This window comes from Coturnix japonica, chromosome 17, assembly GCF_001577835.2.
Source record: "Coturnix japonica isolate 7356 chromosome 17, Coturnix japonica 2.1, whole genome shotgun sequence".
In the NCBI taxonomy this organism is placed as follows: Eukaryota; Metazoa; Chordata; class Aves; order Galliformes; family Phasianidae; genus Coturnix; species Coturnix japonica.
In genome coordinates this window covers 4,525,160-4,538,293 of record NC_029532.1, presented here as the reverse complement: position 1 = coordinate 4,538,293, position 13,134 = coordinate 4,525,160, and the positions used below count along the sequence as shown (strand labels likewise).

General features: G+C 44.2%; 1 protein-coding gene across 5 annotated transcripts in view; it reads right to left on the bottom strand.

Annotated features, from left to right (window-relative positions):
• The window catches only part of FUBP3 (far upstream element binding protein 3), a 37,000-nt gene that overhangs the window by 7,977 nt on the left and 15,889 nt on the right, over positions 1–13,134 (bottom strand). For all 5 annotated transcript variants that reach the window (XM_015879351.2, XM_015879352.2, XM_015879353.2 and 2 more), the window contains 8 exons: positions 12,841–12,912; positions 11,962–12,019; positions 9,276–9,438; positions 8,325–8,423; positions 6,252–6,356; positions 5,772–5,874; positions 5,024–5,124; positions 3,825–3,966 (listed from right to left, as the gene is read on the bottom strand). In XM_015879351.2, coding sequence (XP_015734837.1) covers positions 3,825–3,966; positions 5,024–5,124; positions 5,772–5,874; positions 6,252–6,356; positions 8,325–8,423; positions 9,276–9,438; positions 11,962–12,019; positions 12,841–12,912 — 843 coding nt within the window. The remainder of the gene's footprint in view (positions 1–3,824; positions 3,967–5,023; positions 5,125–5,771; positions 5,875–6,251; positions 6,357–8,324; positions 8,424–9,275; positions 9,439–11,961; positions 12,020–12,840; positions 12,913–13,134) is intronic.

Sequence of the window (13,134 nt, the reverse complement as noted above, 5' to 3'; positions counted from 1 at the left end):
AGACCTACTAGATCCCAGTCTCTTAATGAAATTTGCTTAACAAAAGCTTCAGCCAACACTACAATGGTTCGATTCTTCTTTTGGAAGCTCACACTTACAGACCAGCTCCACTCAACTGAAAAAATTAAAGGGTAATGGAAGGAAAGGGCTTTACAGTTTTCAAATCACAAACCAAAATCGCCAGCCTGAAGTACACACAGTAAGCAGGAAGGAAAGGGAAGTAAAGTAACCAGAGCTTTTTGTTCGCCTTTAATTAAAAGGAGTCTCTAAAAATCTCCTCCATTTTGCTCCCATTTCCATCTCTATACATCCAGCACAACTTCAAAAACAAACTGTGGATGTTGCAGACACTTGTTCGTTTCATTGTAATGGACTCGTGACCTTTTTAACATTTTAAAGCCTTTCTGGGGAAGGGAGGAGGAAAAGTTGCCAAAGGGCAATTAACTCTTTCTAAATGAATTTTAGAAGATGCATTTAACAAAAGGTAGTCATGTCACATCGCTGGGCAGACAACAGGGATTGTACTGTGTAGCCAAAGCAAGGCCACTCGCTTTCAGACAAGAATGGGAAAGGCACAAGATCGAGCCTCAAATCCAAGACGTTTGATTTTATGCTTTTGTCAGATGCAGATTCATATCGAGCCCTCGTGCCCTTGTTTTTATACGTTAAGGCAAAATTTGACTCAGCAGTTACTTCATCTTCTTAATAAAAACACAGTAGAGTGGCACCCGAACACACTTTAAATCGCAAAGGAGTGGGACAACTTTCTTACTCAGGATAGAGGGACAAGCACAGCTTGCTGCTCGCGCTGCACACTATGTTTTTCCTTCCAACACTGAACTGAAATCCAAAGCATTCTCATCAGAAGGACATAGATTTCAAGTTATTTCTCTGCTCAGCATTCAGCACCAAACTGGTTGCTGTGGGGCTGTTTCATCAGCTCCCTCCTTGGCCATACAGAAGGATCCTGAATGTTGTTCTCCAGGTTTGGTGGCAGACTGCAGGCTCCCACCTCCTGTGCAGGATTCGGTGCCCTTCTTTTCCTCACCCTCCACTCTGCTACATGCCCAAGTGTCCCCTCCCATCCAAGCTTTCCTGATTTTCAGCAGTGTACAAACAAAGTGACACAGCCAACACGATGCTGCAAGGGCTGGATGGAGTTCATCTGCTCCCATAAAGCAGCGACCACTCGGCACATGGTGGCTGTCTGCAGCCGCATTCAGCAGCCCCACTCCATTCTTCTACCTGATGGGGGGCAGAAGTGATCCAAGAGTGGCCCCCCAGCTGGACGTGAAATTGTAAAGCAATTAATCAAACCTGCTAAAAGGCAGAGCTGACAAGAGCCAGGCCAGCCACGTTATCTGTCAATATTGCTGTATTTATCATGGAAATCCAGAGGGGGCCCAGAGAGGCTGCGGTTTGTTTCCATGCACCACCAAACAGAGAAAGCACTTGACATGTGTATGGTGCTCGTCTCCACCCTTCCTCGAGTCTTTCACAGAAGAAAAGCTGCACCTACCCACCCTCTAGAGGAAAAAGCTACATACAGGATTTCCAGGGAGCCAGGAACTCCTTATCAGCTCATAAAGGCTCAGACTGCCAAGCAAAGTAGCAATACTCATAGGAAAAGGGCCCTGGATCTTCTGTCACACACACTGCAGAGACCGAGCTACAGCAAACTTGCCCATCTTCTCCCAGATTCTGGAGTGATTACACAGAGCTTGAAGCAAGGCAGCAGTTACCTGGCTACATCTGAGACCCTGCATCCCAAGGGAACCTCTGCTCAGGTGCTGACCTCAGAGGCAAAGCTGTGTGTGCCCACAGAACATGGCTGAATTGTACAGAGGGCTAACAGCCAAACAGACACACTACCAGCTAGAATCTGCTGAGAAACTAAAATAGGGGTGAGCAAAGGTTTTGCAATCGGTGACTGTTTAAACCCCCAAATTAACATCCTCTCACCCCTATAATGCCCCATAGGCAGTGGGAGAAGAATCAGCAAGAATCAGACAACAATATCTTGCTTCAACAAATGGAGACTGCAGAGCATCCATCCCCATCCAGACCCCAAAAGGCAATGCTACAGCCATCACTCACCTGACAAAAAAATGAATGCTGCAACAGTATTTAAGAGCACAGGCACTGTAAGAGCACCGATTGCAAGGTGGTATTACAAAGCTACAAGCATTCAAATCACCATACAACTAGTAATTAGTCACTCCAGAAAGCTTCTGATCTGGCTGGGTAAGAATCCTTGTTTTGCTGTTGTGGAAACAAAGGTAAAAAGCCACCCTTCACCCCCACAGTGAGCCCGTGCCAGGCCTTGCACTTGAATGCTAGGATATCTAACTCCACTACCTGCATTTATCTTTTCAGCACAGTGCTCTCTGTAGTCACAAATGCTCCACTTCAGTGCACTGCTGAACAACAAGTGACCTTTTCTGTTCCTTTATTAAGGATGACTAATGGATACAGCAATAAAGTTTCATTATAATTTGATTTTTCCATATATATAGCTCTCACTTGTGGGCTTAAAATTTGCTTTGCTTGATCTTTGCCCAGCTGGACTATTCACTGAGATAAAGTACAATCACTCTGCAATATCTGCATAGTGGGGAGAGTCATACTGAAAAAGTTTTCAGGATTGTGAACAGGTTTGTAGCAAAGAAAAACATCTGAAATATACCTAACATGCCTGCATTGCATACTTGTGCCCCTAGTCACCCAATCAGGCAGCACTCAGGGTGCCACTGGGGCCAGAAAGGGAACAAGTGAGGTGCAGCAGGGCTGTGTGGTAAGGGAAAAGGCCACAACACGTTTCATTGCAAGCTCACTGCTGCCCAACAGGACGGAAGGGAACTAAGTGCCACTGAAACATGGCACAATGCCCTCACGCCTTTGCCTCCTTTACCGTGGCAGCTAATCTGCTCCTATTCTATGCATCTCACCTCTGCTGACACTAAAAGCCAACTGTGATTACTTAAATGCTGGTTTAGGCATATGTCATTCTCCCTGAAATAAGCAGATAGAAAAAATTAAGTACAATTCTGTTGATACGTCAGTGTCTTAACTCAAAAGCACTGCAACAATTCAGAGCAACAGAGCTACTCCTGGCTCTGATTTCCTTACTGGCATTCCCTGATGCTCCACAACACAACTGGTGCAGATGCTCTGGTTTTATGAGCGACTTGGCAGCATGCAGATTCTTTAGAGGAAGGCCAGGTGACCTGCCTGTGTGCTTTGCATGGAGTGATTCAGTGGCTTAGGCAGCAAAAGACACTTGTCTGAGCAAGACAAGGTGTACATCAGGCAGGACACCAGGTTGCTCTGTGCCAGTCCCAGATGTCAGCTGAGACACAGACAAACCTGCTCCTTTGCTTTACTCATCACACAACTCAGGTTTGGGGCTGGAAGCAGATACAGTCACTACCACATCTTCCATTTAACCACATAGCACTCACAGAAATTCAATGTGCCAAAATGACTTTTCTGCTTCTCCTTGACGAACTGCCTTTTAAATGCGTTCTTTAAAAAAGGATCTGCAAATGAAACTGCCTTTTCTCAGCCAGCTGCTTGTTGTAACAGGCTTGTCTGACAGCTCCACATGAAGAGCCTCTGTTACACATTGTGAACAAGGGCCTGGAGAGTACAATGATGATTGAGAACACCACAAGGTAAACAACCAAGAGCATTCCCAGCTTACCCCTGTGCTGCATTCACTGGCCACTAAATACCTGCACTCAGAGAACTGCCAGGCAGCAAGAACGTGATCATCCCAAGACTAAAAACTTGGAAGCTTGAGTATTTAGTGTCACCAGACCTACCTTTGCCTATAACGAGACCGCACTTGTCAGCTGGCACCGTGTAGGTTATTTCCTGCATGCCCCCAGGTGCTCCAACACTCCAGTCTCCGCGGCCACGACCTCTTCCCCGGGCTACAGCCAAACTTCCAAAGCCATCTCGTTCCTTGGAAGGCAAAGAATTTCTGTCAGTGCTTTTTATTTTTGTTGTTATTGTCTGCCTCAATATACATTAGAAACAAAATAAAGCAAGGTAAGTTAAACTGCACTGTAATCAATGGCGCTGAATTAAGATATTCTTGGACTTCCACGTTCAAGACTTAGGAGCAATTTAAATGTCAGTGACGTGGGTTATGGCTGCCTTCCTGACTCAGGAAGATAAAAATATTTTTGCCTTTGTATCTGCCGAAATAAACCTATAAACATGCATCAGCTGCTTTTATTCAGTGATGAGGGGTTTGCTTAGAACAACCAATAATAGATCTTGGCACCAACATATGCACAAGTTAGCATCCAAACTCTTTCAAGTGTCACTCTTTAAAGAACTTCAGGAACTACTCAGCTGAAATGCACAATTTCCAGAAATTCCAAAGGAAGCTTTTAAGTTCAAAGACACTTAAAGGACATACCTGGTTTGGATAACTAATTTCTCCACAAGTAAAGGCTATAGGCAGCCAAAGGCTAACAGGGCATCTCAAAAATCATACATAAGCAAGTATTCAAACCAAATCTCAAGGCACGAAGAGAAATTGAGACCTAACGCTAATGGAGAAATTAGATTTTGCCTTCCCTTGCCTCCCACAGTCACCAGACCCAAGGACCAGCAATTGGAGAGGTGGTAAAGGAGGTGCTGTGAGCACTGTGAATGCTCTGCTAGAAGTGCTATTCAGCCCTTCTGAGTAGAGCCTCCAGCCTCTGTCTCATTGTAATGCTGGACTATGGTCCATGAGGTCACTGTTTTTAAGTAGCTCTGAAAAACAGCTTAACGTAGAACTACAACAAAGCCTCTTGATACTGCCTCAAAACAGGATACCCTCTCATAGCTCAGTCAGCCCTGGTCACATTTGAAAAACAAAACAATATCAAACCCAGCAGCTCTTTCCTTGGCAGCAGCATGCATGGCCTACGAGAAGAAAAATTCAACACTGATGTTCTTCATCCACACAGCTGCTCGCATGGACATTCATATGAGCATTTTCCCCCCAGGAGCTTCCAGAACCCACCTGTGCTGTAAGAATAAGCTCGCTGATGATGTGTGCTGCATGTTGACACCTATCGGGAAGCCCCATGACCTGTGCGACTCTTTCAGGACTAATCCCATCATCTGTGAAGAGAAGTGGCAAAGACTAAATTAAAAGAAGCAAATATCCACTTACCAACAAAAGCTTCCTTCTAGCACCACACTGCTAGCAGCACTTTCATATAACACATCTAGTCCAAACTCTCTCTCCCCTCCACCTTCAGCCACACTTCCACATACTGAAAGGAGACAAAATCTCATTGCAAAGGGGACAGCATTTAAAAGACAACACTTTCAAATGTCAAAAAGTCACGAGAGAGATTGATATAATTTTAAGAGGACAAAGGCAGCTTTGATAGGTGATCAGACAGCCAAGGACCCAGAGAAAGTTACTTAGAATTAGTCAACTCCTGATCCCCAAAGGCTTTCATGTCCTGAAGGAGAACTCCTTAACAGGAAACAGAAGTGTTACTTTGTTTGTCCATACAGTTACCAGTCAAGACATTACTGTTGTGACATCTAATGTCTGTAAGTAAGACATAAATAATCTTACTTTCTGAAAAACAGAAAGTGCATGAGGAAGAAGTAGGTCATTAAACAGCTTTCAGAAAGAGACAATGCACCCTTAAACGAGGAAAGCCTAGCTGCTGTAACCTCAGAGCAGAACCACTGCAGCGATCCCAAACTGGAGCTCTGGTCAGAAAGTTATGGCTCTCCATCCTCACACAAACCTGGTTTAAATTGAATCCTAACTCCAGCATCATTCTGAATCTTTTTGATCATTTCTCCATTTCTTCCTATCACAATTCCAACAGCAAACCTGGGCACAGAGACCTGATGGGAAAGGCAAAGCAGTATGAAAGCTCAGAACTAGACTGAGTTACTCTGATTAAACAAGGAGATGGGCCACGTTAAGCAGCTCCAGGCTACACAAAGATATTCCGTAAGAAAAAAAACAAACGAGGCCACAAATTCCTTCCCCACTAAATGAACTCTGCGCTACAAGAATGCAGCTTCAAAAGGCAATTAGAAAAGTGCCATCTGGGAGTCCATGAGAACTCCCCTTTGCAGCCAGACTCACTTTTCTGGCAACAGAAAACAATGCATTTAAAAAAAAAATAAAGCTTACAGGTTACACATGAAACTTGAGGACTTCCACCCACTGCCCGTCCCACGGGGAGGTTAGCAGAGTACTTGTGAAGAAAACATACCTCTATGCTGCCTCCTCCCATTCTAGAACTGAAATCATTGCGTACGCCTCGGAAGTCTGCCTGATCTTTCTCTCGGATGATCTCCAGTACCATTTCCCTTGCTTGCTACATGGGGAAAGAAGTTACAGTTAGCTTATAAATACTCTGCTCGCCATCTGGGCGTTAGGGCCTCGATAGTGGCTCCTTTACCACTGTCAGAGGAGATCTGCTTTCATCAGATGTGGAAGATGTCAAAGTCTGCCAGGTGTGCGAGGCTGCAGTTTCTCATGTGCAATCGCATACTCCAGTCTTTCAAAAGGGAGCTTTTGCTTTTAAAACCATCACTTTTCCCTCACCTTTTAAAAAAATCATTATTATTTAATTGAAGGAAGATCCTCTCCTACTGGACAGAGCTGAAACCAACAGTACAGCAGATGCTCTGGCAGCACAGTAGTCAGCATATCCGCTAAGAGGCAGAGCATGTACAAGAAGGCAGGTGAGCAGCGGCGAGCTTACTGACACTCCAAGTTACACTCAAGTCTGCAGCAATCCAGCAAGGCTTTTATTTATTATTTTTTGGAGAAAATGAATGTTCTTCCCACCTACTCGCAGCTCTCCAGGCCTTTCACAAACTTGCAGATATGCCCAGCTAGTAAAAGCATACCTTGGAAATAAGGCAGCAGTAAGCCATCGTTAAAAACAAGACTGCCTGTCAAAACCTATACCACTGTTTCTATATATTTCTTGTCAAGGTTTGGATGGTCAGGTTCTATGTGGAAGTTTGAGGGACAGTGGCAAATAAATCTGCCTCCTTTCCTGTTCTTATGTATTCTCCAGGTCCCCGTGGCATTTATTACAGAAGGGGACAACTCAAGACATTTCAGAGATGTTAAGACAGAAATAAGGGCAACGGAGACCTTTCCTGGCAATACAAGATCATTAAGAACTCTGCACTTCACAGCATGCAGAGATTACTCCCAAAATCAAGGACTCAATGAGCTTCTTCAGTGCCTTCTAAGTGTGCTGAACTTTAAGTGCCTCAAAAGATCTTCCAGTTTATGAAGCCTTCACAATCGCTTGCCATGATTTATGGCACAGAAGATGCGACAACAACAAATGCTGCGAGGCAGAAGGAACCATCTGGAAAGCATCACCACTCACAGTATGACTTGGCTAAAAGCAGCAAGAATCTCATTAAACTTTCTACGTGTTTATACCATTGTGATAAGTATAAGAGTTGTGGAAATTAACACAAACTGGGCTTTCAGATTTAACTAATAAGTGGCTTGAAAAGTGCTACCCAAACACACCTGACCAACATCAATCGTTACAGCTGTTTATGATTAGGAAGATCCAATGAAACAGATCTATTTTTATTAGAGACAGGAATGCTAAGCTAGATTTAAGCATTTAGCAAGGTATGAAAGGCACTTGCTGGGAAGTGGAACACGCCACACCTAAACTTTAATTCAAGAGCTCCTATCATGCTGCAGTCTTCCAGCCTCCGGATGATCGTGGGTTTTTGTTATGAAACCACAGCATGACCGTATCTGCAGAACCCTGACACAAGGAGAATGACACACCAGCATTAAGTAAACCCCTTGGTTTCAGGAGTTGTACTTTTCACATTTTTCTTTTTTTCTACTTTTAATTACCTGTGTCAGTTGGCTGTCTGAGATATTGAGCCTTCCACAAAACTTCCTCAGATGTCTGCTTAAGTTTGTCACTGTGAATCCAGCTGTTTAAGTAACACATCGCTATGACTTGTGCCTCAGGACTAGAAAGTTTTTCAACTCTGCCTTCTCCAAACCTTCCTTCTTAGCTCTTCTACCCAGGTCTAATATCTACATGGGGTGAGAATCCCCAGGTCATACCATAGACAGGCCAATACTTGCTAGTCCTTTGTTCTGACTCACTCTATTCAAACCTTAACTTCACCAAACAAACAAAACCAGCAGGGATCATAGCATTTATGATGGAGTTATACAGGATTCAAGTCCATTAGATGTTCACGAGACTATGATACTATGATACTATGATATGTTTCAACTTCCCCCCAACACTCTGGGGCAACTGCTTACTTTATTTACATACCTGTACTTTAAATGCATCTCCAGTAATACGGAGAGGTTTGTCTGCTCCTGTAGGCATGGGACCATCTTGGATCATAATCATTTTCACACCTGTTCGCTCCTGAAGAAAAAGCACAGAGCACTTTGCTAAAGCAGAGTCCCTAAAACCAGGGACTACTTTTGGTTACTAGACATTAGGTAGGTCACGTTAGCAGCTTTGCAGAACACTACCGTAGCTCTTCACAAGTACTTAGAGCACAAATTCAGTAACAGTCCTAGAGTGTAAACGACTGCCAGAAAGTGTGCTACTCCTGACGATCTGAAATAGCTGAATCTCTTGCAAAAATAGAACTCCTCAACCTTGGCAACTGATTTCTGAAGCCCTTTCCAAAATCTGTAGCTGTTACATGATCAGCCTTAAAATTACTGGATGACAGAGGGCGACCAAAAAACCTGCATTTTTGACCTAGGTTCCTTTCTGGAACCCTCTATCCTTTAAAAACTTGTACAGGATGTCAGCATAAAGAATGTCTAGGAACATGGGTTTATACATAACAAAACACTTAATTACAAAGGGTGGGATGAGGAAAAAGGAAGACAAATGCCAGCTTTATCACAGATCAACAACAAAGGAGAAGCGGAGCACTCTACAACAGCATGGCTGGCATTAAAAACTATTGCAGCAGCAGACTAGAGATAGACTTTTCTTGTCTACAGGGATCCCATCCTGAACAGCACGCACCAAATGTTATCTAAAGCACATGAGTTCTGTGAAAATTCCTCTGCATGTGTAGCTGGGGCTAAACCGATTTTATTTGCAACACAAGGTTGGGTCCAGCTTTCCGAAGGCAGAAGAGTAGTCCCTGCTGTAGAAGGTTAGAGCATTTATAGGCTCTCCATTTCAGCACGCTCTTGTTGATCTAGAGAAGCTGCAGTAGGGAAGAGAGCCCTAAAGTAAATGCATCTTGCGCACCTGCAACTGTTTTATTGTTTCACCTCCTTTGCCGATGACTAGACCCACTTTGGATGCCGGGATCAAAATCTCCTGAATCGTACTGTTGCCATCAACATCGTTGTGAAAACCAGGTCCGTTCCGACAGCGATCTACAATCTGCCCCAGTAGCCGTTTTGCTTGTCTTGGAAAAGAATCGAGGGAAACAACCATTAGACAACATTGTTCCGTGTGACCAAGAGACTTGGAACCATTGGAATGTGAAGCAATCGGGGAGAGAAGTGAAAAGATGAAGGAAACCAGTTAGCATAACTTTATTTCTGGGGGGGAGGGCAGTATCCAATTTCCCCTATCGTGATTACTTATAAGCAGCTTGATTTTTTTTAAGGGGAAGAGAGAAAGAAGAGCCAGCAGCATGCTCCAACATCTTTGGAAGTTAAGGAGCTGTTACATTTGGGGTGCACAATTTGAATAAAGATGTTCTACATCCTGAACTCCTCTAAACTTATTTCCCCCACGTATATGCAATATTCGGTAAAAAACAAACTCGAGCTCTGTTCTTGATCAAGACAAAACAGACGGCGCTTCAATACTAACACAGCTCACTGCTGAACCACTCTGAACCCTCACTGACAATGCCTTGCTCTTCTCTGCTCTCCCTTACCAGCAGCACCAGAACACTGCTCTAACACAGCCTCTGCCCCAAGCAGCAGGTGCTAAAGCTACACCAGGAAGCAAGGCAAGGACACTGTGGCAGCAACCAGTGGAAGACTGGGTTCTTCTCCTCCCCATGAAAAGAGGCAGACACGAGAAAGCAAAGATACCTTCTCAGAGCATTTCTAGCATGTCAGAAGTAGCTGACATCTTCCCTTCATCACAAGGATTGCTATTATCAACACACCCTTTTCCTGTCCTTTTCCAACAACACCTCTCTAACAGGTAGAAGAAAGCCACCGGTTCCCTGCTCAGTCTAAAGCAGAGTCTTTCCTACTTCATACCCAGGCACATCAGGCACCACACACGGACAGCCTTCACACTAAAAACTTGAAGAAATGGTATGAAACCATCCGCTGCAAGCAGGCAAGACAGCTCAAGGGACAGTGATCTGAGGCTACACAAAGATCAGTGTGCTGCCCCCTCTAAACTTTCTCACAAAATAAGGCAAAAGGTGGAATTTCTGGAAGCCTGATTGAAATGCTCTGAAAGATTCAGAAGGTTTTATTCATTTACCTTGACATTTTGCATAAAATGTGGCAACAGAGATTACAACGTTCTTTTACACCATGCACATCAGATGAGAAGGGGTCACTGGGAAATTAACTCTGTTAGTTTGCCTCCAGATATAACTAAAGGAAATGCTCCCCACACAAAATCAATTGAGATATCTCATGTTTTTGAAGTGTCTTCTCACTTCAGGTAATCTTCCCCGAGCAACCTGAAGAAGTATCCCAAACAACTAACTTGACAACAATTTCAGCACAGAAGCAAACAAAATTTCAGCTAGTTCCACAACCTTAATACTTTGTTCTGCTTCAAAGATTGCATATTTGCACCTTTCCTTTTATTTCGATTTAAAGACATGTAACTGCATATTTCTGCATAACGAGGTCTTCGCTGTACCTCTCCCCCATTCTGCCCCATCTGCATTTTGAGGCATCCCAGTTTTTTAATATTTTGTTCTTGTTCTGAAATATCCTTTAGCAGAGGGAGAAAAAACACTTCAGCATCAGCAAGAATACATTGCCTGCCCTGTAAAGTGAGCTTACCAACTGTATTTATTCTGGCTCATCACTTGCATCATTATGGTATCATAAGAAGCTTTAAGTACCCTTAGATCTCTTAAGAATGGAAGAATGATGGTTGTTGTCTCTTTAGAGAGACAGTCTTTGTGCCCATGTATTTTCACTATCAAATGCAACTCAAAGATTTCCAGATGGATTTTAAAAAACCCACCTACCCAAAGGCTGGGGAGAGAAAGAGCAGCTCCATATGTTAAGTGTGTTCCTGTAAGCCTGAGGATCCTGGATCCAGTTCCAGCAGAAGGTCCTCAACTGGTTTGTGAGAGTCTCAAACTCAGCTCCTGGGAAGGGGGAGGGAGGAAACACTGTCCCTAAAGTTTCTATAGGCCTAAAGAGTAGAAACCCCTGCTGGCTAGCCATGTGTCTGTACCATGCAGGGATCAGAATTCAAGAATTTCTGGTTCAGTCCTTTGCTTCTCTTTGGCAGCAGTGCAGAGGCAAGCACACCCATGGGCCTCGTGCTGCTCTGCAGCAACACCAACACCTCCAGGTAACTCTGGAGTGGCACCGACAGGCTTTGGAGGCCTCATGCAGACCTTCTTCAGCTGCAAGAATGTCAGCTCAATAGGAGGGAAGCGAAGGGGGGAAGACAAGTGCCCTTCAACAGCTTATCTAAATATTCTGGAGAGCTGCAGTTCGAAAACTGCATTCTAGGTGCCCTAGGAGCAACCTTGCCCTGCGGAGGGGAATTCCATGGACAGTTCTGCAGAGGGTTCAAACTGAAACTGGAAAAAAGCCTTTGAGGTGCACAGTTCAAAGCATCAGACCAAGAGGCTCTGTGTTCCAGGACCCTCAAGTTTCTCTAGGCCAACATTTGCTGGTGTGGCTAACCAAGTAGCACCACTGACAGAGCACAGCATTAGGGAGAAGAGAGAAGGAGAAAGGAGAAGAATAAAATCAGAACTCACTCAATGCTCTCTGGCGTCCCGGTGAGCACACAGGGCCTCTCAGGCATCCCACCACTGTCTACAAAGGAAAGAAGAAGACAACAGGGATCAGATACTTCCCAACTCTTAGCACCCAAACTGTCTTCAAGTAGCCAGGCAGGCAGAAAAGCACTGACTCCTCTCATGGCTTGGAAGCTAAAAAAAATCCTACATTAATATTCAGAAATAAGAAATAGCAGCAGTTTCAGTAACTGTCAACTACTAATGAAAACACTCCCCTCTGCGCACAGAGCAGGAGACATCCAGGGCCAATATATTTTAAATGATTTGCTGCATATCTGTATTATTTTCAAGCCTTCCCCACCAAATAAAGGGAGGCTTAAAGCCTAGATTACGTTCATCAGCAGTGTCCTGCTTAGCACTTGTAGTACAGCCTTCCCCAAAGCAAACAGGCTGCAGCACAAGCAAAGCAAATGGCACACTCGCATTTTTTCAATGCAAGGCAAATTGTATGAAGAAGTGCTGCCACCCTCCAGAAATGTTTTCTGCCAGGAGCTGTTGTAGAGCAGACTAATCAGAGATAAATTGCATGGGCTGAGCTAAATGGTACCGCCAGGAGAAAACTAAGCAGAAGCAATTTCTGCTTTAAAAACGTGGATTGTCCATTTGTACTGTATCCATCTGTTGGTTAAACATAGTTCCCTAACTATTCAGTTCCCTAAACCACCTGACAAACCTGCTTTCTCAGGGAGGCCAGTCCTACAACGGCCCTCCCAACACGTCAGCCTAGTACATAATGAATTATCACCACTCACAAATGATGAGCAAGGCACCTGATACAACGGACACGACATTCTCCAACCCTAAAACCTGCTCACCCACCACAAAAGAGAATCTTACCTGGAGCAATCTGAATTTTGCAGCCAGACTCGTTCTGAATCCGTGAGATCTGCTCACCTCCCCTGCCGATTACTGAAATGAGTTCAACAAGCATCAGCACACGCTGCTTATCCTGAAAAACTGCAGAGCAACTTCCCCACTTCCACTCTGTTGCAGCTCTCTATAAAGGTACAGTTTGACTACAGGATTGTAGAAGAGGCATCCACAGTATGATAACATTCAAAAACCAAACTGAAACAAAACAAAGCAAAAAGGAAACCAACAAAAAACCAACCCTGTCTTGCACTGGAATGG